We start from the raw sequence: 20308 nt of genomic DNA, 5'->3' as shown, positions 1-20308 counted from the left end.
TATTACTTCTTCCTTTTCAATTTAAATGCCTTCAATTTCTTTTCTTTTGTCTGATTGCTGTGGCTAGGACTTCCAGTCCTGTTTTGAATAAAAGTGGTGAGAGTGGGCATCCTTATCTTGCTCCTGATCTTGATGTTAACTGTGGGTTTGTCACATATTTCATTTATTATGTTGAGGTATGTTCCTTCTATTACCACTTTGCTGAGAGTTTATATTATAAATGGGTGCTGGATTTTTGTCAAGTGCTTTTTCTTTATTGATATGATATGATTTTGATCCTACATTTTGTTTATGTGGTGTATCACATTCATTGATTTGTGCATATTGAACCAACTGTACATCCCTGGAATAAATCCTGCTTCATCATAGTGTATGATCTTTTTAATGTAGTGCTGAATTTGGTTTGATAATTGTTGAGGATTTTTTTCATCTATATTCATCAGGGATATCGGCCTATAATATTCTTTTTTTTTTAATTAAATCTTTATTGTTCAGATTATTACATTTGTTCCTCTTCCCCCCCCCCCCATAACTCCCCTCCTCCCAGTTCCCGCCCCACCCTCCGCCCTCACTCCCCACCCACTGTCCTCATCCATAGGTGCACGATTTTTGTCCAGTCTCTTCCCGCATCTCCCACACCCCTTTCCCCCCCAAGAATAGTCAGTCCATTCCCTTTCTATGTCCCTGATTCTATTATAATCACCAGTTCATTCTGTTCATCAGATTATTTATTCACTTGATTCTTAGATTCACTTGTTGATAGATACATATTTGTTGTTCATAATTTGTATCTTTACCTTTTTCTTCTTCTTCCTCTTCTTAAAGGATACCTTTCAGCATTTCATATAATACTGGTTTGGTGGTGATGAACTCCTTTAGCTTTTCCTTATCTGTGAAGCTCTTTATCTGACCTTCAATTCTGAATGATAGCTTTGCTGGATAAAGTAATCTTGGTTGTAGGTTCTTGGTATTCATCACTTTGAATATTTCTTGCCACTCCCTTCTGGCCTGCAAAGTTTCTGTTGAGAAATCAGCTGACAGTCGTATGGGTATTCCCTTGTAGGTAACTGAGTTTCTTTCTCTTGCTGCTTTTAAGATTCTCTCTTTGTCTTTTGCTCTTGGCGTTTTAATTATGATGTGTCTTGGTGTGGTCCTCTTTGGATTCCTTTTGCTTGGGGTTCTCTGCGCTTCCTGGACCTGTAAGTCTATTTCTTTCACCAGGTGGGGAAAGTTTTCTGTCATTATTTCTTCAAATAGGTTTTCAATATCTTGCTCTCTCTCATCTTCTGGCACCCCTATAATTCTGATGTTGGTATGCTTGAAGCTGTCCCAGAGGCTCCTTACACTATCTTCATATTTTCGGATTCTTTTTTTAATTTTGCTTTTCCGGTTGGGTGTTTTTTGCTACTTCGCATTTCAAATCTTTGACTTGATTCTTGCGCGCCTCTGGTCTGCTGTTGGGAGTCTGTATAATATTCTTTATTTCAGTCAGTGTATGCTTAATTTCTAGTTGGTTCTTTATCACAGCATTGAGGGTCTCATTAGATTTCTTGTAGATCTCATTAAGTTTATCGGCAGTTTCTAGAAAATTATTGAAAGACCTTAAAAGTGTGGTTCTGAACTCCATATCCTCCATTTCTGTCATTTTTGTCCTGTTTCTTTGTCTCCGCATTTTTTATGCTTTCTTGGTGCACCCCCTAGTGGTCTTTGTGCGCAGTCTTGTTGTAGTTAAGCCTTGATTGTTGTCGGTATTACTGGGGGATTTGACCTCCAGGCCAACTGGCTGTGAGAATCAGCTGTGTCTGCAGTGGGAAAACTTCTGTCCTCTGGGGAAGTGCTAATCTAGCCTTTGCCTGAGGCTATCTGGCAAATGCCTCTGTGCAGGGCTTGGGTGGGGCGGGTTGCACGGATCAACAGGGCGGGCGGAGGGAGCAGTTATGGCTGCTCTCAGTCCCATCCCCAGAGGCTCTGCCTCTCAGAGTCCCAGCAATCGCTGCAAACCTCGGAGAGAAAGCTGCCCTTTAATTCCGACCGATGCCAGACAGTCCCGCTTCTCCCGTTTGAGTCTGGGTCCCTAGAGACTCGCCCAGAACTGGAGCTCAGAGCTTGAGACTCCCTTCCAATTGAAAACGACAACCACGCCCTCAGCTGCCATCCCGCTTCGCGTGCCTCCGCACCTTTGTATTTTCTGCACTGCGCCTCCCCTGAGTCTCGGTATGCTGTTCCCTTTCCTTCTAGTTGAAGAATTTCCCCTCATCCAGCCTTCCTGTGGTTCTAGGTGATGTCCGTTCCATCTTTTAGTTGTATTTTTGAAGTGGTTGTGCGAGGCAGCAATCTCCAGTGTTTACCTATGCCACCATCTTGGTTCTCCGGCATTCTATAATTTTCTTTTTTGTAATTTCTTTATTTGATGTTGGAATCAGAGTAATGGTGGCCTCATAAAATAGGCTTGGGAGTCTTCCTTTTCAATTTTTTGGAATAGCTTGAGAAGGATAGGTATTAATTCTTCTATGAATGTTTTGTAAACTTCACCTGGGAAGCCTTCCAGTCCAAGACTGTTTTTGTTGGGGGATTTTTGATTACTGATTTTATTTTGTTAGTAGTAATTGGTCTGCTTAGATTTTCTGTTTCTTCTTGAGTCAGTTTGGAAGACTGTATGTAATCTAGGAATTGATCCATTTCTTCAAGACTGTTCAATTTGTTGGCATATAATTGTTCATTGTATTTTTTTATAATCCTTTGTATTTCTGTGGTGTCAGGTGTCATTTTTGCTCTTTTATTTTGATTTTATTTATTTGGGTCCTCTCTTTTTAATTGTGAGGAAAGCTCCCAACCTCTCCTTTTTTCCTTTTTTTTTTTAAAATATATTTTACTGATTTTTTACAGAGAGGAAGGGAGAGAGAGTTAGAAACATCGATGAGAGAGAAACATCGATCAGCTGCCTCCTGCACATTTCCTACTGAGGATGTGCCCGCAACCCAGATACATGCCCTTGACCGGAATCGAACCTGGGACCTTTCAGTGCTCAAGCCGACGCTCTATCCACTGAGCCAAACCAGTTTCGGCTTTTTTTTTTTTTCTTGATTAGTGCTGGTTAGAGGTTCATAAATCTTCTTTATCTTTTTAAAGTACCAGTTCTTGGTTTCATTGATCTTTTTATTTTTATTTTTTGGACTATTTTATTTATGCTCTGATCTTTATTATTTCCCTCTTTCTACTCATTTTGAGGGGTTCCAGATTAGAGAGGGTGAAGGCTGGGCTGAGGGGACCCCCCCCCACACACATGAATTTCGTGCGCCAGGCCTCTAGTATATCTTATTGGGAAATAGAAAAGAGTGAGAAAAGATACTTAGACTCCAATGAAAATGACAGATTTGTAAGGCAAAAATGATCAAATACTGGAAATGAAATATAGCCTGCATCTATTCAATATGTCTTCCTGGTCACATTGCTTCCTCCTTTCTGTCTCCTCCACTTCTGTTTTATTAAAAATACATGGCATTATACTTAGGGCCACCCAGAAAAACCAGGAGAAGTGTATCCTCTGCAAAGACCCTCTTTTCCCCCAAATAAGTAACATCCTTTAATCAAATTAGTGAATCACACATTAGGGGATTTAGAATATGGACATATTGTGTTGAGGGTTGCCACTTAACCCACTACAGATGTCCTCTGGTTGACTCCATCAAAAGACCTATTATCATTTGACCCAAGTAAGGACAGTTTTCTATCTCTGGGCATCATGTCAAGTATGACTCTTATATTTGCTGCCATTCACTAGTGAACCTGGGAAGAACCATTCTTAGAACAAATTCAACAAAGAAAAGAATGGATGGTTTCTGCTGTCCTGTTCTTGAAGTCCTTGTAATGACAGACAGCTCTCTTAATTGTTTGACCATATAACAGATGTTTTAGGAATTTCTTTTCTTATTAGAACCAAAGGTTTTTTCACCGATGAAGTTCAAATATTTCACAATCATCTCACACTACTGAGATGATATAATTATGCCAATTTTATAGATAATGAAACCGAGTATAGTGGATGCTAATATTGCTCAAAGGTTTCAACAGATTCAGGTTTTAACATCAAGTTAAAAGGCATTTGGTCATATTCTAATCATTTAAGAAAAATCTGGTGACAGAAGAGTTAGTAATTCTGGATCTCTCATAATTTCTATCACTATTCATTTTTATTTATTCTAAAAATCCAAGTTCCTGTGTCTTGAGGTGGCCTCTACTGGTATGACTTTCCTTCTTAGGACTGTTTTCGCTTTGTCCCATAGATTTTGGGTTTTCTCTTTTTTTAATTTTTTTATTGATTTTAGAGAGAAAGGGAGGGGAAAGAGAGAGAGAGAGAGAGAGAGAGAGAGAGAGAGAGATTTGTTGTTTCAGTTATTTATGATTTCATTGGTTGCTTCTTATATTTGCCCTGACCAAGGATAAAACCCACAACCTTGGCGAATTGGGATGATGCTCTAATCAACTGAGCTACTCGGCCAAGGCCGGGGTCATTGTGATTTAATTTCATTTGTCTCAAGGAATCTTCTGCTTTCTTCATTGATCTCATTGTTAATTCATTCAGTGTTTAGTGGCATGTTACTTAGCCTCCATGTTTTTGTGTGTTTTACAGGGTTGTTTTTTTTCTCTTAATTGATTTTGGGTTTCATACCACTGTGGTAAGAGAAGATGATTGCTATGATTTCAGTCTTAAATTTATTGAAACTGTGTTTTGTTCTAACATGTGATCTGTCCTGGAAAATGTTCCATGTATACTTGAATGTATAATATGATGCTTTGCTGTGAAATGCTCTAAGAATGTCAATTAAATTCAGCTGATCTAATGTGTTGTTTAAGGCCTCTGTATCTTTGTTGATTTTCCGTCTGGAAGATCTATCCCTTGATGACAATGGGGTGTTAAAATTCTCTGCAAAGACTGTATTACTGTCGATCTTTCCCTTTATGTTTGTCAATATTTTCTTTATATATTTAGGTGTGCCTATGTTAGGTGCATAAATGTTTACAAAGGTAATATCCTTTTGTTGATTTCTTTTAACATTATGAAATGTCCTTTTTTTCTTTAGTGATTAAGTTATTACATATGTGTCCTTATTCCACCATTGCCCCCCCCAATCCCCCACTCATGTCCTTACCCCCCTGGTGTCTGTGTCCATTGGTTAGGCATACAAGTCCTTTGGTTGAAATCTCCCCCTACCCCCACCCTCCCCTACCTTCCCTTTTTATTTTGATGTAGTCCCATTTGTTTATTTTCTCTTTAGTTTCCATTGCCTTAGGAGCTGTATTGGTGCAGATATTGCTTCGGCATATATCTGAGATTTTGCTGCCTGTGGATTCCTCTAATCTATAATAATAAAAGCATAATATGCTAATTAGACCAGATAGCCAAACGATCTTCCAGACGAAGCCGTGGCGATGGGGCCGAGGCAGAGGTGGTTAGGAGCGATCAGGCAGGCAGGCAGGCAGGTGAGCAGTTAGGGGTGATCAGGCAGGCAGGCGAGTGGTTAGGGGCAATCATGCAGGCAGTCAGGCGAGCGGTTAGGAGCCAGTGGTCCTGGATTGCAAGAGGGATGTCTGACTGTCGGTTCAAGCCCAATTCCACAGTCGGACATCCCCCAAGGTGTCCCGGATTGTGAAAGGGTGCAGGCCAGGTTGCACTGGGCCTCTAGTATTTTTATGGTTCCCCATCTTATGTTTAAGCCCTTTATCCATTTTGAGTTCATTTTTGTGTACGGTGTAAGTTGGTGGTCTAGTTTCATTTTTTTGCATGTATCTGTCCAATTTTCCCAACAGCATTTATTTTTTTTTAATATATTTCATTGATTTTTTACAGAGAGGAAGGGAGAGGGATAGAGAGTTAGAAACATCGATGAGAGAGAAACATCAATCAGCTGCCTCCTGTACACTCCCCTACTGGGGATGTGCCTGCAACCAAGGTGCATGCCCTTGATTGGAATCAAACCTGGGATCTTTCAGTCCACAGGCCAATGCTCTATCCACTGAGCCAAACCGGTTAGGGCCCAACATCATTTATTGAAGAGACTGTCTTGACTCCATTGTATGTTCTTGCCTGCTTTGTCAAATATTAATGAGCATAGTGGTTTGGGTCAATTTCTGGGTTCTCTATTTTATTCCATTGATCTATGTGTCTGTTCTTGTGCCAGTACCAGGCTGTTTTGAGAACTGTGGCTTTGTAATACAGCTTGATATCTGGTATTGAGATCCCTCCTACTTTGTTCTTCTTTCTCAGGATCGCTGCAGCTATTCCGGGTCTTTTTTTATTCCAGATGAATTTTTGGAGAGTTCGTTCTATATGCTGTTGGTATTTTAATGGGGAGTGCATTGAATCTATAGATTGCTTTGGGTAGTATGGACATGAAATGTCCCTTTTTATCTCTTATTACAGCCTTTATTTTTAAGTCTGTTTTCCGGTATAAGTATTGCTACTTCAGCTTTTGTTTTTTTCCATTTGCATGAACTATCTTTTTTCATTCCTTTACTTTTAGCCTTTTGATATGAAGTGAATCTCTTATAGACAGCATATGTATAAGTCTTATATTCTATTTTAAAGTATACTTTTATTGATTTCAGAGAGGAAGGGAGAGGGAAAGAGAGATAGAAACATTAATTATGAGAGAGAATCATGGATCAGCTGCCTCGAGCCTGCAACCCAGGCATGTGCCATTGACCGGAATCAAACCCAGGATTCTTCAGTCTGCAGGCCAATGCTCTATCCAGTGAGCCAAACCAGCTAGGGCAGGGGTGGGCAAACTTTTTGACTCGAGGGCCACATGGGTTCATAAACTGGACCAGAGGGCCGAAACAAAAGCATGGATGGAGTGTTTGTGTGAACTAATATAAATTCAAAGTAAACATCGTTACATAAAAGGGTACAGTCTTTTTTTTTTTAGTTTTATTCATTTCAAACGGGCCGGATCCGGCCTGCGGGCCGTAGTTTGCCCACGGCTGGGCTAGGGCCTTATATTCTAATAATTCAGCCACCCTACATGTCTTTTGATTGCAGCATTTAATCCATTTGCATTTAACGTGTTTATTGATAGGTATGTAGTTATTCCCATTTTATTATTAACTAGAGGCCTGATGTATGAAATTCGTGCAAGAGTAAGCCTTCCTTTCCCTGGCTGCCAGCACCGGCTTCCCTCTGGAACCTGGGCTTCCCTTGCAGCCCTGGCTTTGTCCAGAAGGAAGTCCAGTCTAATTAGCATATTATACTTTTATTATCATAGATTTTTTTTATCTTTTTTTTTTCTTCTTAAAGAAGGACCTATAACATTTCTTATAATACTAGTTTGGTGGTGATGAACTCCTTTAGTTTTTTCTTGTCTGGTAAGCTCTATATCTGTCCTTCAATTCTTTTTTTTTTAAATTCTTTATTAGTTAAGGTATTGCAAATGTGTCCTCACCCCCCCATTAAACCCCATCCTCCATGCATACAAGTACTTTGGTTGATCTCTTCCCCTTACCCCCCCTCCCCTACTTTCCCTCCCCAGATTAATAGTCTGATCGCTGTTTCTCTGTCTTTGGATCTGTCCCTGATCATCAGTCTATGTTCTCTATATTCCACAAATGAGTGAAACCATGAGGTATTTATCTTTCTCTGACTGGCTTATTTCACTTAGCATAATGCTCTCCAGTTCCATCCATGCTGTTGCAAAAGGCAAGAGTTCCTTCTTTTTTACCGCAGCGTAGTATTCCATTGTGTAGATGTACCCCAGTTTTTTAATCCACTCATCTGTTGATGGGCACTTAGGCTGTTTCCAAATCTTAGCTATGGTGAATTGTGCTGCTATGAACATAGGAGTGCATATATCCTTTCTGATTGGTGTTTCTGGCTTCTTGGGATATATTCCTAGAAGTGGGATCACTGGTTCAAATGGGAGGTCCATTTTTAGTTTTTTGAGGAAGCTCCAAACTGTTCTCCACAGTGGCTGCACCAGTCTGCATTCCCACCAGCAGTGCAGAAGGGTTCCTTTTTCTTCAAGCACTTGTTGATTTGTTGATGATAGCCATTCGGACAGGTGTGAGATGATACCGCATTGTCGTTTTGATTTGCATCTCTCGTATAATGTGACTTTGAGCATGTTTTCATATGTCTTTCGGCCTTCTTTATGTCCTCTTCTGAAAAGTGTCTATCTAGGTCCGTTGCCCATTTTTTTATTGGATTGTTTATCTTCCTATTGTTAAGTTTCGTGAGTTCCCTGTAAATATTGGAGATTAACCCTTATTGGTGATATCATTGGCAAATATGTTCTCCCATGCAGTGGGTCTTCTTGTTGTTTTGTTGATGGTTTCCTTTGCTGTGCAAAAGATTTTTATTTTGATGTAGTCCCATTTGTTTATTTTCTCTTTAGTTTGTATTGACCTAGGAGCATTATCAGAGAAGGAATTCCTTCGGCATATGTTTGCGATTTTGCTGCCTGTGGATTCCTCTAGTATTTTTATGTTTTCCCGTCTTACGTTTAAGTCTTTTATCCATTTTGAGTTTATTTTTGTGTACAGTGTGAGTTGGTGGTCTAGTTTCATCCTTTTGCATGTATCTGTCCAATTTTCCCAACACCATTTATTAAAGAGACTGTCTTGACTCCATTGTATGCTCTTGCCTCCTTTGTCAAATATTAATTGGGCATAGTGGTTTGGGTCGATTTCTGGGTTCTCTATTCTATTCCATTGATCTATATGTCTGTTCTTGTGCCAGTACCAAGCTATTTTAAGTACAGTGGCTTTGTAATACAGTTTGATATCTGGTATTGAGATCCCACCTACTTTGTTCTTCTTTCTTAGGATTGCTGCAGCTATTTGAGGTCTTTTTTTTTATTCCAGATGAATTTTTGGAACGTTCATTCTAGATATGTGAAATATGTCTTTGGTATTTAATGGGAAGTGCGTTGAATTTATAGATTGTTTTGGGTAGTATGGACATTTTAATGATGTTGATTCTACCAATCCATGAACATGGTATGTTCTTCCATCTGTTTATGTCTTCCTCTTTCTCTTTTTTCAGTGTCCTGTAGTTTTTCGCATATAAGTCTTTTACCTCCTTAGTTAAGTTTATTCCTAGGTATCTTAATTTTTTTGATGCTATGGTAAATGGTATTGCTTTTTTAGTCTCACTTTCTGTAAGTTCACTATTGGTGTAAAGAAATGCCATAGATTTCTTGATATTTTGTATCCTGCTACATTGCCGAATTCATTTATTAAGTCTAATAATTTTTTGATGGAGTCTTTAGGGTTCTCTATGTACAGTGTCATGTCATCTGCAAATAAGGACAGTTTTACTTCTTCTTTTCCAATTTGGATGCCTTTTATTTCTTCTTGTCTGATCACAACGGCTAGTACTTCCAGTACTATGTTGAACAGGAGCAGTGAGAGGGGACATCCCTGTCTTGTCCTTCAATTCTTAACGATAGCTTTGCTGGATAGAGTAATCTTAGTTGTAGATGCTTGCTTTTCATTACTTTGAATATTTCTTGTCAATCCCTTCTGGCCTATAAAGTTTCTGCGGAGAAATCCGCTGGCAGTCTTATGAGAGCAACCTTGTAACTAGCTGCTTCTCTTTCTGCTTTTAAGATTCTCTCTATCTTTAATTTTTAATAATTTAATTGTGTCTTGGTGTGGGTCTCTTTGGGTTCATTTTGTTTGGGACTCTTCACTTTCTGGACTTCTTTGTCTCTTTCCTTTGCCAGTTTAGGGAAGTTTTCAATTATTATTATTTTCAAATAGGTTTTCAGTCTCTTGCTCTTTCTCCTCTTTTTCATGTACTGCCATGATGCGAATATTGTTTTGCTTTATGTTGTCCCAGAGGTTCCTTAAAGTATCCTCATTTTTTTGGATTCTTTTCTCTTTTTTGCTGTTCCGACAGGGTGTTTTTGCTACATTGATTTTCAAATTGCTGATTTTGTTCTCTGCTTAATTTGATCTGCTATTGATTCCTTCTAGTATATCCTTCATTTCAGTTATTGTATCCTTCAATTTTTTGCATTTGTGGTGATAACATTGAAGATTTGCTCTGTTAACAACTATCAAGTATATAATACAATACTGTTAGAGTCATCATTATATACATAAGATCCCCAGAATTTATTCACTTAATAGTTGGAAGTTTATACCCTTTGATTAACATCGCCCCATTTCTTCCATCCCTCAATATCTGGCAGCCACCATTCTACTCTCTATGAGCATAGCTTTTTTAGATTTCACATATAACTGAACTGAGAACATATAGTATTTGTCTTTCTTCTTTGAATTATTTCACTTATCATAATACCCTCGAGGTTCTTCATATCACAAAACCCAGGGCTTGCTTCTTTTTATGTATGTGTCACATATTAATTATCCATTCATCCATCAATGGACACTTAGATTGTGAATCTATCTTTAATACTATATCACCTTAGTATTCATAGTACCAAATGAATATGGAACATGTTGAGTTCCATATTCATTTGGTACTTCCCAACTGACTTTGATGCACTGATGAGCACATGAATTGAGTACCTGCCTCTTATCTGGTGTTTTACTATAAGCTCACGAGCTATAGTGGTATAATTACTTGCACAATTTTCCATGAGTGAGCATGTGAACTGACAAAAAGTCTAGTGCAAAGCCGCAACCTTAAATTATACATTTCCAAAATACTAAAACATATGCACAAATAATATAGGTATTTTTAAAGATTGCAGAAAATTAATAAACCTTGCTGCACAAAATAATGATTTGGTAGTCTCCAGCATGTTAATATTTGGTACTATATAGCACATTGCAGTGAGCCATTTAAATGCAGTTTTCTCAAATAGTTAAAATAATTTTAAATAGTGGTGAAATAGTTGCACAACAATGTGAATATACTTAATGCCACTCAATTTTACAATTAAAAATGGTTAAAATAATAAATTTTGTTACCAATAAAAACAATTTTACAAACAAAATCCAAATTGCAGTGGCAGAAACTCTGCAGTATCTCTGTGGTTCCCTAAATTATCCCTAAGGTTCTAAGAAGCACAGTTTGAAAACCACTGCCCTGCAGGATAAATGCAAATACCTAAGCATGACATATCTATTGTGCACTTTATGATATGTTCTCAGCTATCTTCTTGCCTCACTGTTTGTCACTCTCCATTTCATGGCTTTCTTCATATTCATATTGAACTACCTGTAGTTCCTAAATGCATAATGCTCTCTCACAAACATGTCCCTTGATATGTGCTGCCTCATCTTCCTGGAATGCGCTTACATCCTTCTTTCCTACTCTTCCCTCCTTCATCAGCATTGTCCTATTTATCCTTCATAATTTCAGCTCAAATTTTCAGTTCTTCTCTGATGCCTTCCTTTATCTTCTCAGGTAAACTTTATCACTTCCTCCTATGAGAACCCAGTTTTAGGATACATATCTCTCCCTTTAACATTATATTTGCAATTATTTGTGTGTCTATCTCTCCTGGTAGATTTGAACTCCTTGAGAGTAGGGATTGTGACTTATTCATCTTTATATCTATGACTAGAGGCCCAGTGCACAAAAATTTGTGCACTCGGGGGTGGAGGGGTCCCTCAGCCCGGCCTGTGCCCTCTCGCAGTCTGGGACCCCTTGGAGGATATCCACCTGCTGGCTTAGGCCCCCTCCCTGGGGGATCGGGCCCAAGCTGGCAGTCAGACCTCCCTCTGGCAGCCCTCGGGGGATGTTCATTTGCCAGCGGGGACCTGGCCTAAGCTGCAGTTGGACATCCTTAGCGCTGTTGAGGAGGCGGGAGAGGCTCCCGCCACCACCGCTGTACTGGCAGCCATCAGCCTGGCTTGTGGCTGAGCAGAGCTCCCCCTGTGGGAGTGCACTGACCACCAGAGGGCAGCTCCTGCATTGAGCGTCTGCCCCCCTGGTGGTCAATGTGTGTCATAGTGGCCAGTCATCCCCAGTCTTTCTGCTGTTAGGGTCAATTTGCATATTACCCTCTTATTATATAGGATAGAGGCCTGGTGCATGGGTGGGGGCTGATTGGTTTGCCCTGAATGGTGTCCCAGATCAGGCACACCTCTGGGGTGCCTGGCCAGCCTGGGTGAGGGGCTGATGGGTGTTTTCAGGCTGCCCACACCCCCTTCATGGTGGGGGTCCCCACTGGGGTGCCTAGCCAGCCTGGATGAGGGGCTGATGGCTGTTTTCAGGCGGGCCTAGCCTGCAACTGAAGCTCCCAGTCTCTCCTTTTTTTCTTTATTCTGGGATTTATTTACCTTCTGTAATTCAAACTTTGTTGCGGCTCCAGCTCCGAGGCCGGCTGGCTGAAAGCAGCTATCTGGGGTTTGTTTAGCTTCTATAATTGCAACATTGTTGCTTAGAATTCAGCTCAGAGCCGGCTGCACCAGGCGGGGAACCTTGGCCTCCTTCATCGCTGGGGCAGCCAAGCCTCATGTTCGCTTCAGCTGCATGGCTGCCGACCACCATCTTGGTTGGCAGTTAATTTGCATATCACCCTGATTAGCCAATGGGAAGCGTAGCGGAGTTATGGTTAATTACCATGTTTGTCTATTATTAGATAGGATACCTAGTAGAGTGCCTAGAGCATTGTACAGATTCAGTAAGTGTTCAGTGAAAACCTCAGATGTGTGGAGTGAGGAAAAAAGGAAGTGTCCAGGATGTCTCAGGTTTGCTGTTTGTTGGGTGACTGGTTAGATGGTGAGACAGTGAAAAGGAATAGTACTGAAAGTGAAATATATTTGCACTGAAAGTGAATTCTGTTTTGTTCAATGTTTTTATGCAATGTTACATGGGCACAGCCCACTGGATGTTATTCAGTAGGCAGCCAAAATATAGCTTTGGACCACAGGAAAAAGGTCAGGCTTGGAGGTATGGATTTAGGAAATCATTAATATATGTATTTATTGGAATTCTAGGAATGGATGACTATATATAGTAAGAACAGAGTTTAGACAGTCCCAAGAAAATGCCAACACTTAATGGATGGAATTTGGGTAGACTATACCATTAAGTAGACTGGGAATGATTGAGAATGGGGAAACAGTAGTTGCGTGGCTCTAGAGGAGAAACTTCAGAGTTCAAGAGTTCTTTTATTAAATGTTGTTTATTTGTTAACCGTAATGCGAGGATATTTTTTCCATTGATTTTTAGAGAAATTGGAAAGGGTGGGGGGGAGGGAGTGAGAGAAACTTGGATGTGAGAGAAACAGTTTTTTATATACATTTTCTTTCAATCATTTCTTGTTTACTTCAAGTCTCTCCTCTTTCCAAGGTACCTGGTACCTTTAAATGAGCAACATAGCTCATTTCCATAGAGCACAGAGATTAAGACCACGGACTTTTGTGCCAGACTGCCTACATTTGAAGTCTGAGTCTGTGACTTTAAGACAAGTTACCTAACCAGTTTGTGCCTCAACTCTCATATCTGTCAATACATGAGTAATCATACTGTATAAATACTTTATAGAACTATTGTGAGGATTTGATTAGTTATGTACAGGGATGGCCAAAGTAGGTTTTCAGTTGTGACTACATGAAACAGAATTTATTCTTGTATTATTATTTATTAACTAGAGGCCCAGTGCACAAAAATTTGTGCACTCGGGGGTAGGGGATCGCTTGTGCCCTTTCGCAGTCTGGGACCCCTCGGGGGTGACCATCTGCTGGCTGAGACCTGCTCCCCGGGGGATTGGGCCTAAGATGGCAATCAGACATCCCTCTGGCAGCCCGGCAGCCCTCGGGGGATGTCCACTTGCCAGCAGGGAGCAGACCTAAGCTGCAGTTAGACATCCTTAGTGCTGCTGAGGAGGCAGGAGAGGCTCCCACCACCACTGCTATACTGGCAGCCATCAGCCTGACTTGTGGCTGAGCAGAGCTCCCCCCTGTGAGAGCGCACTGACCACCAAAGGGCAGCTCCTGCATTGAGCATCTGCCCCCTGGTGGTCAGTGTGTGTCATACTGACCAGTCATTCCCAGTCTTTCTGCTGTTAGGGTCAGTTTGCATATTACCCTTTTACTATATAGGATAGAGGCCTGGTGCACAGGCGGGGGCCGGTTGGTTTGCTCTGAATGGTGTCCCGGATCAGGGTGGGGGTCCCGCTTGGGTGCCTGGCCAGCCTGGGTGAGAGGCTGATGGCTGTTTGCAGCTGGTAACACCCCCTTCAGGGTGGGGTTCCCCACTGGTGTGCCTGGCCAGCCTGGATGACGGGCTGATGGCTGTTTGCACCTGGTCATACCCCCTTCAGGGTGGGGGTCCCCACTGGTGTGCCTGGCCAGCCTGGATGACGGGCTGATGGCTGTTTGCAGCTAGTCACACCCCCTTCAGTGTGGGGGTCCCCACTGTGGTGTCTGGCCAGCCTGGATGACGGGCTGATGGCTGTTTGCAGCTGCCAACTCCCACTTCAGGGTGGGAGTCCCCACTGGGGTGCCTGGCCAGTCTGGGTGAGGGGCTGAGGGCCGTTTTCAGGCTGACATGTGTCCCTCAGCCCCACTTATGCCCTCTCACAGTCTGGGACGCCTTGGGAGATAACAACCTGCTGGCTTAGGCCTGCTCCCGGGTGGCAGAGGGCAGGCCCAATCCCTAGGTGCAGCCCCTGGTCGGGCTCAGAGCAGGGCCTATTGGGGAGTTGGGGCACCACCCCTAGTCATGCACAGAGCAGGGCGGATCGGGAGGTTGTGATGCCACCCCCAGGCACGCTCAGGGTAGGGCCGATTGGGGGGTTGGGGCGCCGCCCCCTGTCACACTCAAGGCTTGGCCGATAGGGACGTTGCAGCACCACCCCCTGTCACGCACAGAGCAGGGCCGATCAGGGGGTTGGGGCACTCACCCCTGTCACACTCAGGGCAGGGCCGATGGGGCGGTTGCGGCTCCACCCTGTCACACAGAGCAGGGCCCATGGGGGGTTTGGGGCGCCGCAACCTGTCATACACAGAGCAGGGCTGATCAGGGGCTTGGGGAGCTCCCCCCTATCAGGCACAGAGCAGGGTCGATCAGGGGGTTGGGTCGCCTTCCCTTGTCAGGAACAGAGCAGGGCAGATAGGGAGGTTGTGGCCCCACCCCCTGTCATGCTGCTCCAGGGGCCAGGAGGCCTCGCAGCTCCGCTGATCCCAGTGCTGGGAAGCCTCACGGCTCCACTTGACACCGGGGCAGTGAGGCCTTGCTGCTCTGCTGATCCTGGTTCTAGGAGGCCTCGCTGCTGCGCTGATCCTAGTGCTGGGAGGCCTCGCGGCTTCTTTTGACACAGGGGAAGTGAGGCCTTTCTGCTCCACTGATCCTGGTGCTGGGAGGCCTCGCTGCTCCACTGATCCCAGTGCCGGGAGGCCTCGCCGCTCCACTGTTCCCGGGGCGTGAGGACTCGTGGCTCCGCTGATCCCGGTGCTGGGAGGCATATTACCCTTTTACTATATAGGATAGAGGCCTGGTGCATGGGTGGGGGCCGGCTGGTTTGTCCTGAAGGGTGTCCTGGATCAGGGAGGGGGTCCCGCTTGGGTGCCTGGCCAGCCTGGATGAGGGGATGTTGGCTGTTTGTAGCTGGTCACACCCCCTTCAGGGTGGGGATCCCCACTGGGGTTCCTGGCCCACCTGGATGAGGTTATGATGGCTGTTTGCAGCTGGCCACACCCCCTTCAGGGTGGGGGTCCCCACTGGGGTGCCTGGCCAGTCTGGGTGAGGGGCTGAGGGCTGTTTTCAGGCTGGCGCGTGACTGAAGCTCCCAGCCTCTCCTTTTTTTCTTTTTTTCCTGGGATTTATTTGCCTTCTATGGCTGTCACTGGAGCGGAGAGCCGGCTTTAGCTCTGAGGCTCTGCTCCAGCTCTGAGACCTCGGCTTCTGAAAGCAGGTATCTGGGTTTCTTTGGGTTCTATAATTGGAACACTGTTGCAACTCCAGCTCGGCTGGCTGGCTGAAAGCATGGGGTTTGTTTAGCTTCTATAATTGCAACATTGTTTCTTAGAGTGCAAGCTCAGACCCCAGCAGCGGCAGGCGGGGAACCTTGGCTTCCTCCTTCACTGGAGCAAGCAAGCCTCCTGTTCACTTCAGCTGCCTGGCTGCCGGCCGCCATCTTGGTTGGCAGTTAATTTGCATATTGCCCTGATTAGCCAGTGGGAAGCGTGTTGGAGGTACGGTTAATTACCATGTTTGTCTATTATTAGATAGGATTATTGTAGTATTTTTCATACAAACAACTGTAACCCTACTTTTGCTCACCCCTAATGACGTAACTAAAACAGTGTCTGGCTTATGGTAAACACTATATAAACTTAGCTGTTATCACTCTTTTCATCATTATCATCCCTCTGTAGGCACTTTAGTAATGATAACAACATGATAACAAATAGCTGTTCATCTAATTTCAGGGAATTAATTTAAGGATTATGTGTGATAATGGATATAGAAAGTAACTATGCAAATGGTTGTTGACATAGTGGTAGTTATCTGCCTGTCTGCTTTGTTTCCATGGGAAAGGATGAGAAGTGGCAACAGACTCAATTGTGTATATCTAATATTTGGACATTTGTCCTTTGAGTTTTATTTAAGGAGGCACTCTAAGAAAAGTGAACAGGATTGAGAAGTTTCCTTAAAATTGATGAGTGAATATTTCTATAGGGTCTTTTTTTTCTTTTACCTTTCTTAGCATAAATGTAAGTAATAACCTTGATGCTTTACCGAGCAATTTAAATTTTGTTTCCTGCTATTAGGTATTAATATTAACCGAGGCCTCCTATGCTTGGGGAATGTGATCAGTGCTCTTGGAGATGACAAAAAGGGTGGTTTTGTGCCCTATAGAGATTCCAAGTTGACGCGATTGCTTCAAGGTAAGCACAAAGTGCCTCTAAAAATAAGAGAGTAATTATGATAGTGCTGAGAAAGCAGAAATGGAATAGGTAAAAAGCCAGATTTTAGGACTATCACATACAGAGCTGTCTAATTGATAAATAGGAGAGAGACCTGTTGGCAAGCAGACTTGTAAGATAATGGAAAGATGTCTTCATATATGGTTTGAGATCCAAGAAGTGTCCAGAATGCCAACTGTACTTATACTTTGTATCTGAAAATGAATTTGGTTACTGTTTCTTTATTACTGCTGATAAGCAGAATTCCCTGAAGTGTTAAAATCTACCTAGTGGGAGCATCCTAGGAATGTTTAATCTCTATAGTGGCTCCTGACTTACTTAGGCCAGGCCCCAATTGTTTTAACATGATTAACTGCTGAAATCACAGACTCTTAAGAATGAGGACACATCCAGTAGGATTTTAAGCTATTATTATTTTACTAGGGGCCCGGTGCACGAAATTCGTGCACTGGGTGTGTGTGTGTGGGGGGGGAGTGTCCCTCAGCCTAGCCTGCCCCCTCTCACATACTGGGAAGCCCTCAGGCATTGACCCCCATCACCCTCCAATCGCAGTATCGGCCCCTTGCCCAGGCCTGACGCCTCTGGCCTAGGCGTCCGGCCTGGGCAGCGGGGACCTGCAGTGGCAGTGGGGGGTGCCGTGATCGTGCGGGCTCTGCCCCTGCCCCTGCAGGACGCCTCTGGCTGAGGCGTCCGGCCCGGGCAGCGGGCACCCGCAGCAGCAGCGGCCCCACGATGGTGGGCTTCACTTTAGGCCCAGGCAAGGGATCCCTAGCTCCTGGGACTGCCAGCTTTGACCGTGCCCAGCTCCCAACGCTGGCTCCACCCCTACTTCCTGCTATCACTGGCCAGGGCGGAAAAGGCACCTGATTCTCCGATCATGGCTGGGGGGCAGGGCAAAGGCGGCCCCAGGGCCGCCTTTGCCCTGCCACCCAGCTCTTAGCTCCCCCCTGGGTTTCCGATCACTGTCAGTGGCAGGGGGCTTCTTGCTGCTTTCCCTTTCGCCTCCCTGCATTGTGCCTACATATGCAAATTAACCGCCATCTTGTTGGCAGTTAACTGCCAATCTTAGTTGGCAGTTAATTTGCATATAGCCCTGATTAGCCAATGAAAAGGGTAGCTCGTACGCCAATTACCATTTTTCTCTTTTATTAGTGTTGATACATCAAAAATCTTTGTGTTTTTATATTGTCACAAATAGGAAATGGGTAGATACTCATTTCTTTGTTGTTACAGCTCTGATTTTGAAGTCTCCAGCCCATATAGACAGCTTTGCTTGCATTTTACTTGTTTGATTTCATTTCCTTCCATTGTTCCTTTTCAGATTCTTTAGGAGGTAATAGCCACACTCTTATGATAGCCTGTGTGAGTCCTGCTGACTCCAATCTAGAAGAAACATTAAACACCCTTCGCTATGCTGACAGAGCAAGAAAAATCAAGAACAAACCCATTGTTAATATTGATCCCCGGACAGCTGAACTTAATCATCTGAAGCAACAGGTATAAGGGACTTGCAATGTGATGAGAAAAATTAGAAGAATGTGAATGGAATGACAGAGCTGCTTCTGTTTCTCAGCTTCTCCTTTATCAGAAATTTAAACATACTGGTTAAGCATATTTGTTAGGGAATTATTACCATGTTAATAATTCCTATTAATATGGTTGTCACATTTAAGATGGGGGGGTGGCATTGGAGATTTAACGGATAAGAAGTGAACATTGAGATAAGATGAAAGGTAGGCAGGAATCAGATCAGATCCTGGAGGTCCTCACATGACTTGTAAAGAATTTGGAATTGAAACTGAAAGTTTTGAGAAACCATTGAAAGTGGGTGGCCATTGGAAGAGGGAGATCACTCTAGTAAGTCTCAAGAAAGTGGATTTTGGGGGGAGCATGACTAGAAATAGGAAAATAAATTGGGCTGTTATAATAACTCAGGCCTGAACTAAAGACAATAGCAATAGAGATTTAGAGAAGGGGACAAATTAGAAAAACAAATAAGGAAGTACAGTAGAATGTATAGGGCTTACTTAGTAACAAACTTGATCTGGAAGGGCGGGAGAGGATAATCAAGGTTAATTCTCAGGTTTCTTGCTTGGACAAAAGAATAAATGGTAGTACCAGTGATAAGTCAGGGAATATAGGCTGAAAAACAGGGTCAGATAGAAAATGATGAAACTCATTTTGTGTTGTTTGAATTTGAAGGGATTGAGGGGATATCTAAGTAGAGTTGCTTAGTAAAAGAGCAGAATGCTGTACAATAGACAGTGAATACTAGATAAGGTAATGGTAGAAGCTGATAGGCTCTTCTTGAAAAAAGGGAAGATACAAGAAGACAAGAGGCAGTAGTCAAGGGTCAAGGGATGTAGATTTGTTTGTTTGTTTATTTGTTTGTTTTTAAAATATGGAAAAAACTTAAAAAAGTGAAAGAACCAATTGGGAGAGACTAAAACTGATAATCAGGACTAGTTGATAGGGGGCTATCTTTGAGTAGTTGAGGTTCTGAGAACAAATAAAGATGGATTTGCTTTAGACAAGGGACTTACAATTTGCCCCAAGACTAGAAGAAAAGAGGTTAAGGTAGGAATAATACAGTGACACTAATTTAGAGGGATCACCTGCCCCAAAACTAGAAGAAAAGGGTTAAGATAGGAATAATACAGTGATACTAATTTAGAGGGAGAAGATAAATTGAGGAATTTTCTACTTTATCTTCTCAGTTAAGTAGGAGGCAAGTTCATCTTCTAAGAGCAAGCAAGCATGTAATAGGGTAGAGGGATTGACCACAAAAGACTTGAAATCACAGAAATAGAAGAGGTAGTTAACTATAAGCTTGAATTTGTGGTAGTGTCACTACGACTGCATGTGCAACAGCTTAGTAGCCCTGGTAGAAGAGCTGAGAAGGCAGGTCATTGGATTGATTCATGCTTGGGGGATGAAGTTTTCTTGCCTTCCAGGGTATAATACTCTTTCAACTGGGAATCTAGTGTTTTCCCAACTGTCCAGAGCTCACTCTGCCTGTGGCCTTCCTTCTCAGTGATAACAACTACTATTCAGTTAGTCTCTTTTCTTCTCTCCCCTTCTCCTCCTTTATCTCCTTCCCTCCTAGGGAGCCACTATAGAAAATACATGTAATTTACCTGTTCACAGTATCATCTAAATTATAAAATACCACACACTCAGATCTCTCCCTCTATTTTCTTTCATGTGTATGCTTATTGCCCAAAATGCTCTTTTTCTTAGTCATTTATTTGTTCCAACAATAAATGTTTATTGAACACTGTTATGTACCAGGTACTGTGCTAGGATACATTGTTGAGCAAAGCAGACACAGTTGCTGCCTTCATGGAACTTATTAGGAGAGACAGACACTAAACACATAATCATACCAACATATCCTTATAAACTACTAGAGGTCCGCTTCATGAAATTTGTGTACTTGGGAAGAGTCCCTCAGCCCGGC

At 42.8% G+C, this 20308-nt stretch overlaps 1 protein-coding gene across 2 annotated transcripts in view; it reads left to right on the top strand.

Annotated features, from left to right (window-relative positions):
- KIF4A (kinesin family member 4A) overlaps positions 1-20308 on the top strand; it is a 191257-nt gene that overhangs the window by 55107 nt on the left and 115842 nt on the right. For both annotated transcript variants that reach the window (XM_059680350.1, XM_059680351.1), the window contains 2 exons: positions 16693-16809; positions 18170-18345. In XM_059680350.1, coding sequence (XP_059536333.1) covers positions 16693-16809; positions 18170-18345 — 293 coding nt within the window. The remainder of the gene's footprint in view (positions 1-16692; positions 16810-18169; positions 18346-20308) is intronic.

The sequence above is a fragment of the Myotis daubentonii genome, chromosome X, assembly GCF_963259705.1.
Source record: "Myotis daubentonii chromosome X, mMyoDau2.1, whole genome shotgun sequence".
Lineage (NCBI taxonomy): Eukaryota > Metazoa > Chordata > Mammalia > Chiroptera > Vespertilionidae > Myotis > Myotis daubentonii.
The sequence above is the reverse complement of the archived record's forward strand: the minus strand, read 5'-3'. Positions and strand labels throughout refer to the sequence as shown.